The sequence below is a fragment of the Cyanistes caeruleus genome, chromosome 11 (assembly GCF_971803275.1).
Source record: "Cyanistes caeruleus chromosome 11, bCyaCae1.hap1.1, whole genome shotgun sequence".
Taxonomy (NCBI): Eukaryota; Metazoa; Chordata; class Aves; order Passeriformes; family Paridae; genus Cyanistes; species Cyanistes caeruleus.
In genome coordinates, this window is record NC_141711.1 from 8900499 (window position 1) to 8924253 (window position 23755).

The following is a 23755-nucleotide window of genomic DNA, read 5'->3' on the forward strand; positions in this document are numbered from 1 at the left end:
GCGTCACACTCTTCCTTCCAAAAACACAATTAACTTCTCATTCATATCCTGCCAGGAGCAAAATTCTCCTTGGTGTTATGTACCATTTGTTATAGCGGGACAAATATCAATGCTCTCTTCCTCTAGTTCTGATACAGCACTGATAGAATTGAGAAAGGAGGTATCACTGATTTCTGCCACCTCCCTGCACCATGTAGTCAGTCCCCAGCCAAGGGCAGAGGCACTGGCATGTTCTGCAGCCTTCCATTTACAGAAAATGAAGTGACCAACATAATTAAGTTTGTCAGGAGCCCCTATGCTTGGAGGAAATTCAAGGAATGTAATGAAGCAAATATGAATTTCAACCCAGTCCAGTTCTTGGGAAGAATGAATCTACAAGGGTTTCAGGCCTGTCCATCCAAGCCTGGGCAAAGGGAATCAGTCAGCAATCCACAGGTTACACTGGCACAAGGCTCAGACTTTGCTGACCCATTTAAGCAGCAGCAGCAAGATAACTGCTCTGGTGGTAATAGCACTGAAATTGCATCACAGTCCATGGCACCCTAGAGCCAGAAGGTTTTCAAATTATTGAGGTAGCTTTTTCCATTTTAGTTTCTACCACCGATATAGCTTATGATTGTGCAAACAGGATTATTTTAATGAAGTCAGCCACCGCCTCAGATACAAATTAGAGCTGACCAACTGTTTGTGAGACACCATGGATCTCAACATGCTACATGGCCATGGCCACACACTAGCCAGCTATTCACTAGAATAATTTTTTAGGGGAACATCAAACTCTCATTTCTCCTTCTCCCTCCAAGCATTCCATGGAAAAGAATGTTTCTCTTCATGAGAACACTACCACTCTGCACTTCTATAAATAATTACATGAACATGATTAGATAAATCCCCCTCTTCCAGGATGACCCTCCTGCACAGTCCATTTAAAGAGTGACAGCTAAATATTTCCAGCATTGGCAGTATTTGCCAAAACTGTTTAGATGTTTCATAGCTAGAAATAAAGACCTAAATGAAAATTTAGTAATCATTGGAACAGATTTATTCTATGGGTTAATGTATCTCTAGAATTTGCAGGAGTGCACCAAAAGAACCATGATTATCCTGTTACCTGTAGGCAACTAATCACAACCAAGGAATAGAAAACACTGTAAGTTTAATATTCATAAATTAATAAAGCAACTAAAAAGAAAATTTTTAACTGCTATGTGTAAGAGACCCTAAAGACACTTGTTAGCCTTCAGTAACACATCAGTTGAATGGTTTACCAGAACAATTATTTGCCTGTCATAAACTTTATGTAATGGAGACAAGCACTTCATTAACCTTTCCTTTAATTAAAATTTAATTTTTCTTTTATTTTTGACCTAGTGAACGAGGACAGTGCTGTAATTCCCTAGGCAGCCAAATACTTGAACAATTCTTGCTTGAATTTTTCTTTAATACATCCCATGTAAGCTTTTAAATTCTCTATAAATCTGTGCTTTTGTGTGTGTAAATGTTGATAGCAGCAAGCAACTGAGCTCTGCTCTTCACTCCCCTTACAAACACACACTGCACTGGAAACAGAGAAATATTGGTTGGACTGACAAGGTTCAACATGGACTAGCAGAAAGCTCTCCTGAAGACAAGACCATAAAAGAATACACTAAATGCAATTTCAATAAAGAATTATGTGCCAGCTTTTCTTCTCCATATTTTTTTCTGCTTTACTTTATTAGTTAAATCCAGAAACATTTAGCTACTATGCTGAGCAATCTGTAAAGCACCATTGGTTTGGTGACTGCTGTTATTTGTTGGTTTATAAAGACAAAATCTTACCAAAATTGCAGAATGAAAACTTGTTTAAAACATAATGCATCTAACACACATATCAAACCAAATTCAGAGCAACAAACCCAGCAAATCAGTCCCTGATTTTATGCAAGAGACTGTAAAATGTGGTTGCCTATGGTGGCAGGGGGCTGAGCTCAGTAACCCAGCAGAGCCCAGCCAGTCTCATTCCTATGGAGGTCTTGACAGAAACAGCAGGAATGGAGTGAAATAAACCACCCACCAAACACCCCCTACCCCAAACCAGCAGTTTCTCTGCTTTTCCTGCCAAGAGAAGGAAAACTGTATCTCTTTGTATACACATGGATGGGTTTTGCATCGCCTTTGCATTTTAACAAATCCCACACTGATCATGACCTATACAGTGTATACAGAGAGAAAATGGCTATTTTTTTTATTATGGAAAGTATTTAACACACAGCAGTAACATACACATATTCTATTATTGTTTGTCACCATGACAATTCTAATGTGAACTGTAACTCTGAATTATTCTAGCTCTTCCTGAAGCAGGAACATTATTAAGCAACTAAAGTCCTCCTTAATCTAATTGCACAAGTTAGCAATTCAATTATACATTTGCCTTTTAGTTGTTCACATTAACCTTTAGACCTCCTAAATGAGAGAACTTGTTTTTTAACTAAGAGCAGCTCAGTACTGTGTGAGCATCAACATTGCATTTCAGTACTGCAAAGTCAAAAAGATTACAAATGCTTTCTGATTAAGGATTAATTCTTTTAAGTTTGGGAATAACTCAGCCTTTATTTAATTAAATTTAAATCTGAGATGTAGTCACTCTTCATTTCTAAGGTTTTTCTCCATAAGCAAGTTCCAGAATGGACTTGTTCAATTAGCAGAGAAACTGAAGTGTCTTTGGTGTCTCCAAATTAAGATACTCTGCAATACATGATTCTCAATATTTACTACCAGAGCATCACCCCACCATTCAAGATAGAATTTATTCCTGCCTACATTTCTCATGTAATCATATTTCAAAACTACAGTACTGTCAATTTTTAAGAGTTATGAAATTCTCATTATACTCAGTTATTTGTTAGTAGTGGCATAAATACACAATCATTTCCTTAATCATATCCAAGCAACCAGTAGAAAAGTAAATGAATTGCATGAGTATAAGGACATTTTGCACATAAATATGTATTTATCTTATATTTATTTATATACCACATATATATATTATCAACAATGCCCCACCATAATTAACATACCCACTGTCAGATTATCTACACAAATTACAAACTGAGTAGACTTGAACTCAAAACTAGAGTACATTGGCATTTTCATAAAGATATTTGTCAAATCAGAATCACAACTTTCTAGACCAGCTAAATGTTAATAAAATATTTGAAGACAGAAAAACTACCACATGCAAAGCAATTTACACTGCACCTCAAATGAAAAAACAATGCAATACCTTCTCACTTACACATAATATTTTGTTCATGTGATACTCTTCAAAATCAAATTATAAAGGAATTTTTTGGGCATAACAGTTTCTCATTAAAGTATTTCATACTGGTTGAGACAGAACACAAACAAAGAAATAAATAAACAAGTATAATTAGTGTCTCTAGAACAAGTGAACAGCCACTAATTCAACAAATATAATTTGCACAAGCAAGGGACTAAAACAATACAAAAAGGGAGCACCCTTCCCCCATATTTGTTTTCTAATTGTTCTTAATGTGCTGGCCATTGACATCTACAGAAAATTAAGAAACAATTCTCATTATTTCAAACAAAAATAATGCAAGAATTATGATAAGGCAATAAGAGAAAAATTACATTTTTCATGTAATTCCTATAGTCAGATACACATTTCAAAATAATTTTAGATACTTTAAACTTAAAAAGAATCCATACCTGATACTCTTCTGTTATATCGGTTAACAACTGGAGCTGGAAAAAAAATAAATCAAAATTACACAGTTGTATTTATTATTACAAAATATAATTAATTGAATAATCACTATATACTTTTAATACACAAACCCCATACAAATCTCTTCTAAAAACGCTTCAGTATAAAGCTTTCATCCATTTACCTGCCCGCCAGTAAGTGTTTATTCAAAATTAAACTTCATATTCCTGAAGGCCATTACATGCTAAGATGGATGGATGGTAAGTAGTTTGGGGATGGGTTTCTTTAGGTCAGCTGTACCCACTTAACATGGATCAAAAGCAAAAAAACTTTTTGCCAACCTATTCTGTGCTCCTACCCAGCACAGGCTGTGGAACTGCTGGGGCAGAGCTCCCACAAGAACTCCAGTCATCCATCCCTGACCAAAGCTGCCTCCCACAAGGACACACATTGGAATTGGAAAAGGCTGAGATGGAGGATCCATTGCTTCTTTGTTCATGCTGTAGCTGCACAAGGTACTTGAACTTTGGATTGGAATGAACTGCCTGACTTCCACTATTCACACACATTTCAACATTATGCCAACGTTCAGTAAGCAGCACCTTTGTACTGTCTTTGAGAGTTTGCTTCAGTCTCAAAACAAAACAAAATCAACCTCTAAAGTTTTGCCCAGAACAAAATCAAAGCATTCTGTTCTCCTTCACCTCTAACAACCAACGTCATTTTATTCTGAGTGCTTCATGTTTTCCCACTTTTGCTCTCTCCAACAGGTAATTCTATTTTTCCTGATATAACCTGTAACCTTTCTATTCCATTCTTTAAATATTTAAGAATTAGAGGAGCCTTTATACCCCATCAAAGCACATGCATCACAAAGACAGATTTATTAAATTCCTGGTACAAAAATCATAATGACCCCATAATTTCTTAGAAACTTTTTACCATCTCAGCACCACCAGAATACAGAGAATAATGATTTCTTAGCAAAGACAGAACAGCTCAGCTTCTTTGGAGCATTTACAGACACCCTGCATCTATATGAAAACACAAAATGGAGAATAATACCACAAAAACAATATAAAAGTTATTATTGTGTATTCTTTTAAAAAATAAAGGAAATCAGAAAATGTTGGAGGGGAAAAGAATAATCAGACTAATTCCATAGTTTTCAGCCAACTCTATGAACAGGCAGACAATGCTCAGCCTCCAAAGAATTAGAGGATTAAAAGCAAGATTATTCTCAATTTTACAGTTTAGATCTGCACTTCTATAATATGACATAATCCTTATAAAAATAACACTAAAGCAGTGTTTCATACATCAAGCTTGAAGAGGTTCAGAAACACTGAATAACAAACCTGAGAATTCAAGCAACATTCTCTTCAAACAATTTATGACAGCAGCAACCCTTCCTGCAAATCAGGGCAGGATGTATCTCACTTGCCAAAAGACACCATGGATGTGAGTAGTTTACCTCACCTTAAGGGGAAACAGGCATTAGGAATACACATCCATTCAGGTTTATGAAACAAACTCATGCAACTTCCTCATCTGAAAGTGTTCATACATTTTGCCTTATTCATAACTTTCCCTCATGGGTCTGCCTGTGGCGATACAGAACTGCTCTGGACAGTAATTTACCCTGCATCAGTACACTCTCTCATCTCAAAATTGGACAATTTGGACGTGAAGACACAGGAAAACTCACTACTTTTGTCCAGAGACCCAGGCAAATATCTACCAGCTCTCTAAGGTTCTGAAGAATGAGAAGACCAAAACAAATTAGTTCAGTTTACTCTACAAAGTGATTTATTACAAAAGAAAATACTAAATCCAAAACATAACTTGGTAAATTTGCTGTACAAGCACCTCATCAAGGTCATAATAGCTTTTAGTTAATGTTTAACTAGTCCCATGTATGGATTCAGATACTTTTAATCAACATCATTAGTGAGTAAATACATTACTTCAGGCTCTAACTTGCACATACAGAATTTTTTCTCTGCTTTATGATTTCTACACCCATTTATTGCTCTTAAATAAGAATAATATTTTCATGTCTTTGAACAGAATTAATATGCTACAGAACACTCTGGTGTACTTTGGGTAACACAGAAAAAATCCAGCAACAATGGCTTCTTTTAGAATCTTGATTATTTTATCCCATAGCAGGGTTCAGTGTCATCAAAACTGCATCAAGTTTTCCAGTGTTAAAAATGAGAAAAACACATACCCTTTTAAGGGCAGTTAAGAGAGTACTATTATTCTGCCTCCACAAAGCTTTTAAGATTAAAATGATAGTTTGCATCTCTTACACCAGTGACAGTTCTAACATGTATAAAATCCACTTTTATGTGTTGTCAGATGACTATTTTTATGCTAAAGAGATAAAATCTGACATTTCCTAGTAGAGAAGATTAGTGTTTTTTTTTCCTTCTGGCTTACCAATGAAAAGCTCTCTTTGCTTATGACTGTTTTCTGTATTACACAGTCAGTATTGCCACTCCTATGGCATTCTTGTGTTTTGCCATTAGAAGTACATGAAGGAAAAGCCTGGCATTGAGCACTGCTAAGAGAAACAACTCCTGAAGGTCCCACATACACCTCCGTTGGTCTGTGGACAGACTCCAAAACATTAGATGGGAAGGAAAGAATAAAACATTTACTGTTAACACAGCCTATTTCCTAGACAAAGCACTAAAGGACATCTAATTGAAAGCAATGGTGATGGACACACCAAGAGCAAGCTCCTACACCAGAGTAGCCTCAGCGCTCAACTCTGCCCACACTGTGAATCCAGTACACCGACCTGGTACCACTCAGATCTGGGATCTACAGAAACAAGATTAAACTGCTGCTTGGAAAGATAAAAAAATTATTATTCTTTTTTTTTTTTTTTTTTTTTAATCTCCAGTTAGAACTCCCCACTGCCGCACACCAATGGGCCACAGCTCAGCTTGAACAATGGGCCATGTCTCTGTTAATGATATGAATGTTATTATATGTTAATTGCAAAAACTATAATAAGATTAAAAGATTTTGTTGTGAGATGATTGCATTGTAAACTCTCCATTATGTCAAAACCTCAGGTGCAGCAATATTCAAGTTCAAAATGTCTCATACCTTTGGCACAGCTCCTGCTCTTACTTGGCTCATGGGAACCAAGACACAGTAATTGGGTAAACACAGCAAAAACCGAGGTAAATTAAACCATTGTACCAGAAGAGAGCAAAACGGCCCAATTTCCTCCCTGGCAGCCAAAGGCAAGTGATTCTGGCAGTGGAAAGGCAGATCAAGCTGTGCATTCCACAGTTTTGCCAGAACTGACTCAGGACAATTATCCTGCTCCACTGTTCAAGAAAAATCAGGAATGTCTGCTCAACGAGTACGTGTTCCCCATACTGTGATGAGGCACAGACTGAAGCACCAGATAGGAACACTTAATGGGCTGCTTCAGAGTGAAAAACCTTTCTTCCTCAAAGTAAAGGTATGTCTTTATATTTATTTAATAAAAAATATTTTAATGAATTGCATAAATAGATCAATAGTGTACATTCCACTACTTTATTTCAAAAATGTACCTTACATCAAAAAGCAGTATTGCCACACAGTTAGTGGCTAAAACTAACTATACTGCCACTAGCTAGTGGCTCCATTTCATTGGGCTTTCTCATGTGAAAAATTAGGGATGTAAATCAGATACTGGGATTTTTAATTTTCTTTTTTTTTTAATAATTTCCATAACTGACAAACCAGGAATTTCTCCAACATCCTTCAGTTTGCTTTGGTACTGAGATTTATTTTGAAGTATCTGATGCTCTACTGTGGCTCATTATGTTTAACTTACAAGGGTTCTGACTGGTCATAAGCAGGTATAAAATACAGTCCCATAGGTGAAAATTGGACATAGATATTACTTTTTTTACTGTTTTCAAACCAAACCAACAATTACAGGATTTAAGGCAAACAAGTGACAGTAAAACCACTCTTTAAAACCAGACCTAAAAGCATGCTTTTCCTACAGTGTGTGGGCTCCCTTCTCTGTCAGTGACTTTGAAAAGTGACTGGTAAAAAAAAAATAACATCAGGCTTTTTTAGATGTACACTACTACTACCATAACAGGGAAAGCTGTTTCTCCAGACTACTCACAAGCCTGAAATGAACAGAAGTACAACCATCACTCTCCCAGCTACTGCTACCCACTTCTTACACATCCTACGAACATTAAATTCTTATAGAAAAAGACAAAATAAAACTCAAAAGATCAATTGAGAGTTACAAGAAAAAAAACAAATCTCAGGGACAAAGGACTGGGATATGCTTGGCATTCCAGGCATGACAGCAGAGTCTTAGGTGTCATTGCTCTATACGGGATGTCCCTTGAAAACTTACTTCTTTCTTCAGAAGCACTTTGCTTTTTACTATGATCTGTGAACATTTCCTGATTTCAGCTAGGGTTAAAAAAATCCCCACGACTATTTGTGATTCTGAATACAGTTTACAGCAGCACACTAAGTTAAGCTATTTTGCACATAAATATTTAATACAGATCTTTTGTGTAACTCTAATCAAGAATTTTTGAAGGTTTCCTGATGAATGATGAAGCAAAGCTCATTGTAGAGTACTCAGAGTTCAAAGAGCATAGGCACAAAACACTAGCTTTATTAAAACCAAGTAGCACAAATTAGAGATTTACAGAGTACTTTCCCATTGAATCATGGCACAAGATCATACTAAGTGAAGAGAGACAAAAAGAGAAACAGAATGTAAACTGTTCTAATTTAACAAGTCAATTAAGTTTCTCCAAACAACACATGAGTTGACACTATAAACCATTAAAGCTGAAATACCAGAAGCAGAGAGGAGTATAAATCTGAGGCATGACTGTCTCTGTGGAATGTTATATCAAGTTACGATAAGGAAGTGCCAGACTACAGCTGTCAAACTGTTTTTCTACACACCAAGATTGTTAATGGACTTACATAAATAGGAACCATCACAGCTCTGAGAAAACTCATATATTCGAGTATCGGCTTTTTAGGATTCCTGGTAATTAAAAAGTAATCTAGAGCAGAAAGTAGTTTCATCATCAGATATGCAACTGGACTTCAATAAATACCAATCTGAACCTTTTTTTTTTTTTTCAACAAGTAACTAAAACAAGAGATCCATGTGACTGCTACTAATAGAACAGTTGTGTATCCATGACTTCCTTCAGGATGCCCTTGCTGGATAGTGGGAAATTCTCATCCTATCCCTTCCACATCTCTGCTTTATAAGGTGGACAGGTAGGGCTACAAACTACTTAGATTTTTTTCAGAGGCAGCTCTGGAACCTTGAGTTCTCCTCAAGGCTTCTCTCAGAAAAGCAAAACAGACAGAAGCCCTTTTATTTTTCCTTCTATTCCTCTGCCCACTCACCCCCTATAGAGGAGGATGGAAACTCAGAACCCAGTTAGACAGGCAGGAGAGACCCTGATGGTGTCAGCTGAAGCATGCCAGACATCTGGGGGAAGACAAAAGGTCAGAGAACGCTAGGGAAGAAGTGATTTTTCAGAGAACAGAGGGAGCACAGAAAACATAAAAAGGCAGAAAAGTAGAAACCATGATCTACAATTGGGTACACACAGGCTTTGCTTTTCTCTAAGAGACTTTTACATCTACTAATTCAGAAAACAATAAAAAAAAATTACATTGCTATTAAACATCGTTTTCCTGTCTGCTGTTGTAAAAATAACAGAGATGTAGATACCTTGTTATTTCTTGGTATTGAAAAACAGCTGTCATCAACACCAAGAGCATAAAACATAAAAACAAAGTCGTAACACATCCTGGTCTCCAATTTAATTGATTTTCTTTTTAATTTGCATTTAAAAATTACTAACACAAAATAGAGAAACACTGTCTGAAAACCTCATTTTAGAAGAGTCTCTGACCCTTGCTTTCCAAGTTTTCTAGAACCCCTCTGATAGAAAGAATGTAATAACTTCTGAAGGGAAAAGTTGAGTCAACAAGCAAAGCATTTATGTTAGTGAAAGAAAGATGTTTATAAAGTTAAAACTGTTGAGCTATTTTGAGTTGGCTCTTTTTTCATTACAGTAGAAAAATGAATATGCACTCTGGAATGGACAGACTTTTAACAGCTGATAAATTCAAGAAAGAAATCATTGTTGACTAACTGAAAGAAATTTGGGTGAATCTCTGGTTATGATGGCACTTCTTGACTAAGGCTTTAGAGTTTTTGTTTTTTCCAATGTATCACTATTTCAGCATTCCCTCTGCATAACTGAACCTGAACAGTCATGCATGGTATTATTTTCATTACGTTTCTCAGCAGATATTCATTCTCACCAGAGAAAGACCATAAACCTGCTCTCAGAATTCAGGAGTTCATACAGCCTGGCTGAAGCCTGAGTACAGGAGAACAAATACCTATCAAGCAGCACTTCACATTATCTGACATTGCAATGGCATGACCCACACAGCCCTCTCCTATTTCTTGCTGACGCATCTCAGATAAAGCCAAACACAGCACTTTTTTTTGGTGTGTGTTTATTTTTTATGAGTGTAATCTATATTATGAAGATCAAAGAGATAGCAACAAGGCATGCACTTGCTTTACAGACAAGCAATTAGAAAAACTCTCCATGCTGAGGTACAATCTCAGCTAAAAGAACACATTTCACAGTGATTAAAGATATAACCATATGCTGATACCACAACAGAGATTGCCAGGGACTGAAATGAAAAGACTTGGGAATGTTTTCAAGTATTAAAAAGACAAATCTGTGCACTGCACAGAGAAAGAAAGATGCTGCAAAAATCCAGGAAAGTTAAAAAAGCAGCTGACAAATCTGCAAAGCATTGTCAGAACAGGCAAGACACTGGAAGGTACAAAAAAGCAAATGAAAAAGGGAAATTTGCTTGGGCTTTAGGAGTAGGCTTAGAAAGGAAGGCATTTCAGAGACAGGGAAGCTAAGGAGCCACATTAGTAATATCAGAAAAGTTAAGCTTACAAACCCAACGTTAAGTAGATGATAAAAAATATCCTCCACATATTTGAATGTGAGTTCCACTGGGATTGTCTGACAATGGAAAAGCAAGAAAGGGTCGAACATGAGAATAAGGCCACATAGAAACAAAAGCATCGTATCAAGAAGAAATAACTGCAAGTTTCCTTAAAATAAATACTTCATACAGAAAAATATAGTGGCATCTTATCTAGGGAACCACGAGGTAATCCCCAATCAGTAAGAAACATGGACAACTCACCCCCATGAACAGAATCAGTGGCAGAAAATAGAAAGCCCCTTCCTTTTTCAAGGCTCTTGCCTAACCCTTCCTATCTTACCAGTTCTGCTTTCAAACTTCACCTCTTTATTTACTAGTCTCCGGATCCACCAGGGATCAGAGATGGATGAGGCAGGAGGATTAATACTTCAGGGTTCTTACAATTTTTGAAACATAACAAAGACAAATTTTGTCTCAAATCTCGTCATTAGAAACTTCAGAAGTGCTGTTTAAAGCAACATTTGGCTCTGAAAAACACAGTTCTTTTAAAACAACACTTTCTGTATTTTGATTGGTTTTTTACAATGGTTTTGATTTTAAGATTTAACTCCACATCCTCATGCCTTTTAAAACATCAAACCCCAAAGGCTTTTGATCATATTTTTATCCTGTGCCTAGTTGTAAGGTGCAGTCATTGTTCTATGTTGCAAACTAACAACACTGAAACCTCTTTCGGGTTATTTGGAAAGCTGATTTGAAAGTTATTTGGAAATCCTGGAGATAATTCCTAAATGAGTCATAAAAAAATGTCATTTAGCTATATCTAGCACAGCAGTGTATTTTTATTATTTCCAGCTGTGCCTCTTGCATATATCTCTTTCTATGAAATAATGAATTGTATACAGGTGAATGCAATCTGAGTAAGCAAAAATATGCATACAAGCAAAAAAAGATCCACAATAAACCTAAGTCAATTTTTTGTACACTTCACTACTATTAAATTTGCATTCTATCACAGCACAGAGCCACTGCTAAGTACAAGAGGTACGTAAGGCATTGCTCCCAAGAAAACAGTCTCAGTCCTGATCTGATCTGCCACTGGAATCAGTCATGGGCACTTGTTTTTCCATTTTCAGAAGCCTAATTAAAAGTCCCACCATTATTCTGAACATCTGAATGCATTAAACATTGTAAAAAATAACAAAAGCAACCCACTAGAGACCTCTCACAAGAGTAGGCTAGACTCATCAGCCAATTCCTAAACTCATCCCCAGGTGAGATGGTTCCCACATCAGCAGACTGGGACATCACCATCAAAACCAGCTTCAGCAAGGTCCAGACATAGCTCTTTCTCACCCTGACAGTGTTGTCCTCTCCCAAACCTCATGTGCAACTCTGTTCTCAGTCCCAATGTGGTCTAGATCTTAAAAATACTCTTACCAAATTAATATTATCCTCCGGAATGGCACAGAGTCAATTTTTCTGGAAGTAAGCAGATATCAAATAAATACCATCAATGAAGCCAGGAACTTTTTCTTAACAGCTTGGCCAGTAGCTTTGAGAGAAGTATTAGCTAGGCAATATAACTATATATAGACAAATATAATCCAAACACAGATCTTGGGGGAAATCTTCATATGCTAATAGGGATTAAGTGGAAAATGCTATCACTGACACTGGCTTTTAGTGTTTATACAGCCTCAGGTATAAGCAGTTGTAAAATTAAGTTTGAGAAGAGTGGAAGACAAGCATGTCACAGCTATGGTAATGGCACAAGTGAAGCAGTGCACTTGTGCACTGGCTCCATGTATTCCACACCTCCTGTCTCTGCCTTTTCTATAACCTCTTCTCCCTGTACACTCCCTTCACATACCTCCTTTCTGCCCTAGGGGAGAAGACAACTGCAGCTGCAGAGAGGAGTTACAATTCCCACTCCCACAGAAAGTCTTCTACTTTCTGTTTCAATACCACACTTACCCTGTTTGATTTTAAGGCCCTTAACCTATTCCTACTACCAGGGCTTTATTTACTTCATGTCTCATGGACTGCCACAGAAGCATGGTAAATACTTCAGCAATTAACACACACTTTCCCAGCTGGATTGCTGCTCTCTTCTGACAGTGAACTTTGGGGCTGCAGTGCACCACTGATGTTCTTGTCATTCTCTGCATCACCCAGTTTTGTTCTACGCACCTGTGCAGGATGCACTTTTCCTAATAAATACACTGCACAGAACACCTCCAATAACTCATAGACATCCTATATTTCAACTATTATCTATCCTCAAGCAGAGGCATGTTTTAAGGCACAGTAAATGTTGCATTTGCTCCTAATATTTTTCTAGGTACATCTGGCATTTGAGAAAGCTTCAGTACGGAATAATGCTGTATTTTTATTTGAATGCATAATGAAGAGTTGATTTCCTCCTATATGTAAAGAAAGATGATGATGCACAGATATTCTTGTGGGTGAGCAACGAAAAACAAAGAAAAAATGAAATTTTTGACTGCCTATTAGTTTTCACCAGAAATACAAACTTAATTTTACATTCACTGCATTGTATTTTAAAGAGATTCCATCTGCTCTGTTTGTAGTGCACATTAATATTCAGAAGACATCTGCAGTGTGCAGTCCAAGCTTTTAATTGGAATCATGTCACAGCTACCATCACACAACACTGAATGTAAATGTTGGCTATCTGCACTTGGCAGCTGCTTGGCAGGCTCAGCATAAAGTCCTACTGAGACTGATAGTGTCTTTAAATAATGCGGTATCAGGATATAAAAGCTATCTTGAGAAATCAAATATTGACTATCATATCCATAACTAATGTAATTTACTAGCACCCTGAACTACTTATAAGCAAAATATGGTTCATATTCAGCTATAATTTTCAAAGAAAGACAACAAATTGATAAAACTGAACACGTATCTTTCACTATCACAGATACTTAAGCAAATTTAACTTGTACACAAATGGGGACAATGACAACTGAACTTCAGTGCAACTGAAATGGTGCAATGAAGCTCAAGGCATTTCTAAAAATCTAAAACTCAAACATTGCTAAGGACATAAGAGCACCTGAATAAAAATTCAATTAACAGGTGCACTCAGTGAATTAAGATACTTTCCTACAATGTCAGACTAATTATTCTAGAATGAACAATAGTTACCTTTTCTTAGAATTTTTTTTTTAAAAAAAAACAGCCCTGAGTCAACAGCATTATCATTTGCTTCAAATTCTTGCCAAACCATGGTAACACAAAATTACATTTTCCCAGTCACCTGCATATTTTCTGTTGTACTCCGCTGTAAGTTTCTGACAAATGGGGCAGTGAGCAGCAATCTACAGAGACAGAATTGTGTGTGTGTGTGTGTGTGTGCAGGTATATACACACAGTCCAAAGCTCTGTCCAGTACAAGCAACTAGTTGTTACACTAACAAACTGATCTTAGGTACATTGCAAAAAATTTCAGTCTCATCAGTATTTAAGAATGACAAAGGAACTCTAAAGCAACACTTGCTTTACATGAAATACACACTTCCTTGGGGAATTTATATTCCACCAACTCTGCCACTGTACTTTAACAAACACAAATCAAACCTAAATTCAAGACACAAGCCACTAAGGTACACAGTTATGCCACCACAAAAATAATTATGCAAGTAGAGGCTACATCACAACAGAGTCATCATGATCCAGTGCCCTCCTCTGATAGACTAATTGGATTATTGGATCCTCTTAGCTTCAGAGCAGCTGCCAACACAGAAAAGGGAGTTACACTGAAGGGGAAGACACAATAGTTTGTGTTCAGGACATACATACATGCTCGGTCTCAAGCCTGCTCTTGTGGATCTGCCACCATTTCAGAACACATTATGATGGAACGGTAGAAAAGTAAAGAAATTGAGAAGACAGAGCTAGGTTTCAGTCCCAAACCTGAGAGCACAACAAACCTATCACTGACCACTGACTGCAGCAGCACTTCCAATCTGTGTCGACGCCAAGGAAAAAAAGGGCTGGTCTTGGGCTTTTTCATCAGTGATAGGTAGCTGGGCTGATTAAGTTTGGACTACAACAGAAAGGAAAAATTAACATGGGCAGTTACAGATGAGATGCAGCCTAAGAAGCTTTTCCTTTCTCCTCTGAGCTGTTTAGTCTCAGACAAATAGGCTGGAATCACTCTCAGAGTCAGGTGTATCTCATGTGACAGATGGTATGAAACAACTATAACTGAACTACTTCTACAAAAGAGCAATTTAGAAGAAAAAATACAGAACAAGAGATTCGAAGCACAGCAGAAGCAACCAGCAACATGGAGACAGCCTGGTGTTTCATACACCCAGAAGGCATGTTACACAGCTATACCTGCTAGGTCAACCTGAGTTCAGGATTGTTTAATTATAGGTATCTAGGTAGAATTTAAGAATAGCATCCTACGTGTAATAGAGGCGCATAAAAGCCCACAGTTCTTTGCCCGGGTCACTTCACATTTCATTACCAATTCCTGCTGACAACTGAATGATGAAACATACTGTGTTTTTACATATGACAAAACTGCAATAGGTTGTGCTGTCATCTGATTTGATCTGAATAAAAGAGCACAAGGAGTTTCAATCAAGTGTTATTTCAAGCTGATTCAGAGCCTAATCTCACATATCCACATTTAACTCAAGGCATAAGCACACTTGTATGTGCCAGGCAAGGCACACTGGTTCCAGGGTATTCTGGACAGCTTTTGGTGCAACGCTGCTGTCGAGGGAGGTGGTCCTTTCCACCTGGTCACACCTGGAAGAGTTCTGCATCCAGTTCCAGGCTCCCCAGCACAAAACACTCACAGACATACTGGACAGAGACAAGCAAAGGGCCATAAAGACGGTGAGGGGACCTGGAGCATCTCTTGTGTGAGGACAGGTTGAAAGAGGGGCAACTGACAGCCTAGAGAAGGTAAGGCTCAGAGGAGTTCATATCAATACCTGAAAGGCACTGGAAGATAATGGAGGCAGTTTCTCCTCACTGGCGCTCAGTGACAGGACAAGAACCAATGGCCATAAAATCAAATACAGAAAGGGTCCACCTGAACATGATGAAGCACTTCTCTACTGTGAGGGTGACAATACACTGGCATAAATTACACAGAGAGGTTCTGGAGTCTCCATTCTCTGAGATACTTAAAAGCTATCTGGACATAGTCCTAGGCAATCACTATAGGCAGTTGAGCTTCACAAAAAGGGTCAGGCAAGATGACCTCCAGAAGCACCTTCCAAACTCAACCATTCTGTAATTCCACAAAAATCCTCAACAGCTCATGAAAATTCATGTTTTGCTTCCAGTTTAAGTTCCAATGGCCAGAAGGCAAACAGAAGTAAAATTCATCTGCAGGTAGATGCATCTAGTTTCAGACATCCTGTGTCCAGGTAGGTAACTGCGAATTCTGACACAGCCACTGCACAGATTTTGGGCTGCTGGGGTTTAATTTGTTTGGCTGTGTTTTTTTAAGGGGAGAAAGGTGGAAGAGCAAGGCTGAGAAATAGCCTGGGCTTCTACTGGTTCTTACTATGGCCACATTCCTTGTAACTGGAAACTGAGCACTTTCTTGGGCATTTTTTTAAATGTTCAGTGTTGACACTACTGCAATATACCAAACTAGTTCTTATTATAGTAATGCCACATAAAAGTCAAAGAGTATCCACATCCTGGACAAACCTCAGCAGGAGTATCAGCCAGCTTAGCCAGTGTCACAAAAGAAATCTATCATCAACCAATGAACTACGACTTTTCTAGGATTTAGCACTCTATCCAGCACAAGTAATCACCTCTGAAGACTTATTCTTGCCTGAACAATTTGTAAATTACCTTTCTCAAACCATTCTTTCTCAAAAGATCAACAATTTTAAAAGCTGGCTCAATTTTTCTGGAAGTCTAATTTTTACCGTTTTGGGTTTTTTTGTATTAAGCGCTTAAAAAAGGCTGACGACGAGTTGGTGATCTGTGAAATTATAAAAAAAACATTCACATAACAAGTGCTCCCATATGTGATATGTTAAAAAAAATTGCAGAAAAAAGTTGTGTAATGTAACACACCACATTTTTTAATAAACCAGAAAACGTTGGTCAGTTGCTAATAAGTTCTACATATATTTGGAACTGAAGGGACTTGCTTTCCAGTTAAAAAAGAAAAAAAGGCAAAACAAAAAACACCACACCAAAACCCCTACACCAACCCACAATTTCTGTCCTTGATACATATAGGTTTATCTACAGTAGTGATAGAGGAGGCACACTGGATTTACAGGATTTTATGCTGTAGCAGGAACTTCAGAGTCACAACACTGGACACCAGATTTTCTGCCTTGCTTTCTCTCATGTCTAAGGTGCAGGATCCTCTGCATGAGCACAACTGACTCTACAATTCATGATCATTTTCTTGTCTGGTGCTTTTCTTTTTGGTGACAACAAAATAAGAAATGCACCCAGTGCTTCCATGTCTCTCCAGCAGGCAGCACAGCCTGAGCTCTGCAGGAGGGTGGCAGCCAGAGGACTGAGGGGTGACACAAACTGAACCTACACAAGAGTATGAGGGCTTCTACAGAACCATCATTAACATCTCTAGCAATTTTGTGTGCAGAACATGAAGTACTACTTCACTGCCAGTATAATATAGTCATCAATAATTCACAAGTGAACCTTGCTTCATTGAAATATAAATTGGTTACAGCTCTTTTTAGTAAATAAGGTATAAATAAATTTGAGTGGATTATGAATACGTATGTTTTAAAATTTAAAACTGTTTAATCTTCTAATCTGGACAATCTTTGGGTTGTGGTACACAACCAAATTAATGAGCAAAAACAACTTCTGTATCACATCTCGAAAGTGTTTTATAGCTTTTCTTCCTTCAGATTTACACTTCTAACAACATTATATCAACATTCAACGATTACTTACAACATATAGCTGAAAAAAGAATCATCTCCATGTGAAAACTTATTTTGACAAGACAGCCCCCCACACACACTTCCAGTAATTGCATCCTGTGCACTTTCACAGGAAAAGGACTTTTAGGAAAGAGGAAGGGTGAAGACAGACATATGTTTTGTATCCTAAGAATGGATACCAGTAAAAAACATCAGTGTGTTCTACCCAGGCCAGAGAAAATCCTCTTTTATAGAGTCACTTAGGTTAGAAAGACCTTTAAGATCATTGTTTGAGTCCAACCACAAACACAACACTGCAAAATCCAGCACCGAGCCAGGTCCCTGAGCACCGTGCCAAACCTGCTCATGGATGTCCGAAGTCTCAGCAAGGGCCTTGGACAAGTAACATTCATTCTGACAATATCTGTATGCAATGATCAAAAATTCCTTGACCAAAAAGAGCTGCAGCAGGTGGCAAGTGCTACATGGTTCAGCCTCCAGATGAACTGATTTTCAGTAGCAAAACTTCTAGGATACAACTCCCCCGAGTCGCACAGTGCTTCACAACAAATGTACACATTGCAGATCTTCCAGCAAGAAAAGCGAAGTGTCTGCGTGTAAAAGCTAAGAAAAGCTAAAACCACTAGCAAAATCAGTGCATGCAAAGTTACATTATTTCATAGTACTATGAAAAAATTGGTAAAGCAGTTAATAATTACATGTTTCCAGTTAAAATTACTTCACAGGGATGTAAGAGATGCTCATAAAAAATACAAGTCATGTTTATGGCTTTTTATCATAAAGTTATACCATCTCAAGATTAGAATTAAAAACACTGTATCCAGTGATGTTTAACACCAGAGAAATCAGTCTCCAAATATCACCACTCTGAATTAGCTTTTAGCATTTTATAACAAAACTACGCATGGAATCTTTCCCCCACACCTCCCCAAAGGTGTGAAAGACAGAAGACTAAATGTTAATCTATTCTAATAAGCCATCTTTCATAGTTTATAAACCTGAGAACCCTTCAATTCTTACAGATACTTACAAATTTTAACAGAAACACTGATAACATCAAATGTTTAAAAATTATTTTGAACAACTACTGTCAAAAAAAAAAGAACTTTTTTTTTAAAAAAAAGAGGTAACTCTATCTTAGAATTTTCATTCCAGGGCTGTACAGGAGACATCTTTCAGAGAGGGGTATTCCCCATACCCACGACAACCAGAGACTGACCAGCTCCTTCACTACACATGTCCTTGAGGAAGCAATTCTTCCTGAACCATCATAATTAGCACAAGTGTTGCCACAGAAATAAGTGTTTACTGGAGCCTCACCAGGAAAAATAACAAAAAATATTTCTGTTTTTTTTCTTTTAATTTCTTCTATGGAACACAGTTTTCTCAATAGGAAGCAGAAAACAATATGCTGTCCCAAGGGAGGAAGAACCAAAATGGAAATGAAGAGCCATTGTGACATCCTGCTTTATAGCAGTTTGTCAATACGCAATCACCAAGAATGAGGAAATTGGCACTACAGTTGATTCAAAAATACAGAGGAAAACTACAAAGCAGTTTCTCAACCTTCATCCAAAAAAACACATTTCATTCCCCACACAAACTCCACATTTGTTTTTACATGTTCTGCAAGGATCCAGAAGGACAGAACAGTCAGTCAGTCAGTGGCGGGAGAACATGTACTTGCCCTCCAATCTGCAATCCTAACCCTTCTTCACACAACAGTTTTGAGTGAAATTTTGTGACCATTTGCTCAGTTCTGCTGGTCAGGCCCCTGATCCGACCATACTGGTCTGGACTTCACTAATACCCAAAAAGGAATGCAGGGTTCCAGACTTCTGTAAGATGACCTCACACCAAAAGCTGACATCATGCCAGGCCCTGCAGGCTAGAGACCATTTCTGAACAGAAGCAAAGCTGTTCTGCAAGCCACCAGGAAATAAAAGGATAGAACAGAGAGTGCTATAACAATTCTTACAAAATAAACCCCAAGGTTGTTGTTGGTTTTAAATGACAATAAATGCAATGCTACAGCAGGAAGTCCCTACCTCATGCCTTGAAGAGAGGCTGTTCCTAAAGATGTTTTCTCCCCTAAAGGGAATTTCCACATCTATGCACAGAGAACTGCCACTCTCAATCATTTGCCATTTCTACACAGAAAATGAATGCCCCTGTATCGAAAGTACTACCAGCAAAACTGCTACTAATAAAATGCTGGCCTTTATTATAAATGATTTATTGTGTATTTATGAAGCAGAAGCCAAATCCCAGCAGTATGAAAACTGTAAGACAGGGTGCTTTCTTCTAAATCTCCTCTCTCTTCTAAGTATCCTTCCCACTTCAGCAGCAAACACTGCCATCATCTCCGCAATTCTCACAGGCAAAACACCAATGACCACAAAACAGATGCTTGTTCTGCACAATGCATTTCTGGAATTTCCATCCAATGGCCCCTCTTTCAGATCCGTATTTTTAAAAGAAAAATATGCTTTTGCATTAAAGGATCTCATAAGCAAACAACCTTTATAAGTATTACTATCATAGTAAGACTGTGCAAGTCTTTTATACAAGAGCATTTTGTCCACACTCAAATTTCCCAAATTCCCTCCCCAGCCGTTTTTCTAACTAATGTTTTTATGATTTATTATTTCCCTTGTCTGTTTCGTATTACAGTGACATACAGACATTAAAACTGCAGACTGGAGAATAGTACACGCCATTGCCTGTAGAACTGACAGTACCTCAGGAAAAAAATTAAACCTACATGAATCAAAGAATCTTGATCCATCAAAAACCACCAAACAATTGTTACATACCAAAGAAGTATGCAAAGACAAGCATGGAACACACAGAAGCATAACTAAAGGAATCTAAAGGACCATTACAAAGGAAGGAATAACACCCCTCTAAAAGAGGAACCAGTACATTTGTGAGTTATATTTATTACTGTCTCCTTCTTCTTTCACAAGAAAATATGAATGATCATTCATGAAGCTGAAAACGTTACTAAAGCCAGTGGGAAACATTCACAGCTCATCTTGGCTACATTTCCAGTCTTCATTTGAATAATGAGCAACTGCTCTGTCAGACATTAACGTTTTTAATGACTGACTGGTGAATAGCTTGAAGTGAGCTTGTTCTCTGCTGTCTCCTCCTCTTCTCCGAGATCTCCATTGTTCTATTTTAGGTAAGAGGGTACAAGAAAACTTCAGTATTAGCACAAGGGGAACTCTGACAAAACTGTCTCAGCATTCTAATATTAGTTTATTAAATAAACAAAAATAGCAAAGTTAAATTGAAGCTAATGTTCAGTACAATATCTAGTACTGATAGACGTTATCTTCCTTTAGCTTAATTTTAGAACCAGCTAGAAGAATATAATTTCAGAAGTTTCATACAACTTCTCTTACAATAAACTCTTCAAAGTGGAAATACAGGCTTTCAAGAATTCAGCAATTATTTATAATGGCTAGTTACCCATTTCCTTCATAGTTAGTTATGCTCTTTTACAAGCTAGTACAGAGAGTAACAGCAGGATATCAACAGAGCAGAAAAAGTCAAAAATTTATCTGTACAGTTATAGCAGCTATCTAAAGCTGTTTCAGAAAATAAACTTAAGAGTTATGTGAAAACTCTTACTGGCATGCAACAGACTACAAATACAGATTAAAATGCAATTTTAAACAAAAACAATACTGCATGCTTCCTCACATTTTAGAGCATACTGATCACTTAAAGCAGAGCAATTATGTCAAGCCAGTAACTGCAAACTGAAATAAGAGTGTATCTTTCTCAAGAGATTGTAAGGAATATCTAATAGATGCTACAGGAACATTAACAGTGCTGAGGGCAAGACATTACAAATAACTCTAAGTGTACTGTGTCAAAATTGCAAGAAACTTAGCTTTGATAAGTAACACAGAAATTCATCCTTCCTGATGTAAACCAATATACACTTAGCAATATCCAGGGATATCTGAATTTCATTCAACCCATCTATAATTCTGTTTCTCAGCCAGTCAGTACCTTTTGATCCCTTTACTTAATACTTCTATTTCTTTTACTATCTCAGGTAAGGACTTATTACAGACACATTCTGATTAACTTTCCTTTGTACAGAGGATTACTGATGAAACATTCCTCCAAGCCCCATTGAGCTACAATTGCTGGCTTCCTTAGATTTGCATTACTTAGTTCAAAAAATGCCTAGTATAACCTCATAATACAGTAATTGCAATCTTAAGAACAAATGCTGAAAAGCAATTTTATTGTGATAAACAAATACAGAAGTAAAAGGGCCTTCAGGAAAAAAAGGTATTTACATGTTCTGTCCAAGCAACTAAGCAACTAAAAAGAAGTAAAATCAGTCTTCCTTAATACTTAGTTTATCTTTGAAATTCCCCTATGAGAACAAGATAAATAGGGAGTGAAGTTCCATTTGTACTAACAGCAGCTACTCTACTTAATCCTTTAGATTTAAGTCATGGGGAACTGCCTCTGTAAAAGCAAAGACATGTGCAAGTATAGCAGCTGCACAACAGTAGTCCTTCACGTTTTTACATTAAACACATTCAAAATACTGTGCTGCCAAAAATTCGTAATATTAGAAAATTAAATGCAGAAATATATTCCTCTTAAAACACAGATGCATCATTAATACTTTGTTTAACAACTGATTTCATGTCATTGATGGAGATCAAAGAACAAATAAAACTCAAAAGCTTCTTCTATACCTTCTGGTCACTAGGCTTGTTTGAACATACCGTTTAAAACATAAAGCAAGAACGTGCATTTCTTTTCTTTGTATACCAAATTCAAAGGTTTAATGCAGTCAAATCATAAAATTGTTTAAGGTGGAAATGACCTTCAAGATCACTAACTCCAGCCATTATCCCAGCTTTTCCCTCCACCTACCAGAAAATCTAGAGACTACTTAAGTAGAGCATAAAACACCTTTGTTATAACTACTATTGAAAAAAAAGGTATGCAGAACTAGTAATTATCAGATGATGAGAGTGCTACTTAGATTTTAAATACAGTAGCTACTCTTTGGACTGAATTTGCATTGCACATTTGAGGAGAGAGCTACTGTGCTTTATTGCCAGTTAATGATGAAGTAGGTAGGTGAAAGCACCAGTAAAAAGTTCAAAGTACTTTAATTTTAAAGCTGATGGTATCTCACAGCAACATGTGCAATATCCCACGAATCTGAATTACATCTGAAAACTTCAGCACTATTTTTCAAAAGGACCACTATTCTTCTTATGCTATACTGCAGAAGTTCTAACATCATCCAACTCCTATAATGCAGTAAGTTTCATTGAATTATTTCAGGGAAATAGCAAGGAGTTCTGCCTAACCTGTGAACTGATGTAGGCAGAGCATAAACACTGTGTGAGTGATATAACAGTGATTTCTGAGGAATTCCACAGGACATCAGTTTAGAGTAAGAAAGCATAAGTAAATGATGCTTCAAAATAAGAAGATAAGCAATCTAAAACAGGTTTAATTCAATACCAAGTATTTCCATTAACAATTAAAAGGTTAAATATTTCAAATATGCACTGAACTCTTATTATGTACCACATTCAAGATCTAACGCTATTCTCTTCTGCTCAGATATTCTACTGATGTTTTAAAGATGACATTTAGCAAATCCTTGAATTTCAATTGAGAAGCTCAATGAAGAGCTAAAGAATCTTTTCACCTGTCCATCCAGATTCATATGCACCACTTCCCATCATAACAAGAGAGCATACTGAAGAGGATTATATCAAAAGCAAAATACTAAGAAGGGCTCTCTTATGCTCAGGGAGCAGCTGAAAAACACATCATCTTTCCTTCAATATCAAAGTGAAATCCTGAGAAGGAAAAATTTTATTTGCAACAAAAATACTTTTCATTAGTTGAAACATGTTGTTCAAGCTAGTGTAACTCAAAAAATATTTCAGCCCAGCTGTTATACTTAATACCTCCGAGAACACATACAAGTAGTTTTATTGTTACAGAAAGTAAGACAAAATAGCAAGTTAATCGTGAAGCACTTTGCACCTTTGTGCAACTGCTTCAAGGGAGAGGGAAGCAGAGC

At 37.1% G+C, this 23755-nt stretch overlaps 1 protein-coding gene across 1 annotated transcript in view; it reads right to left on the reverse strand.

The window, feature by feature from the left end:
- The window catches only part of PRKAR2A (protein kinase cAMP-dependent type II regulatory subunit alpha), a 59286-nt gene that overhangs the window by 31603 nt on the left and 3928 nt on the right, over positions 1 to 23755 (reverse strand). Inside the window, exon 2 of the mRNA XM_086845894.1 lies at positions 3718 to 3753. Within this exon, the coding sequence (XP_086702020.1) occupies positions 3718 to 3753 (36 nt within the window). The remainder of the gene's footprint in view (positions 1 to 3717; positions 3754 to 23755) is intronic.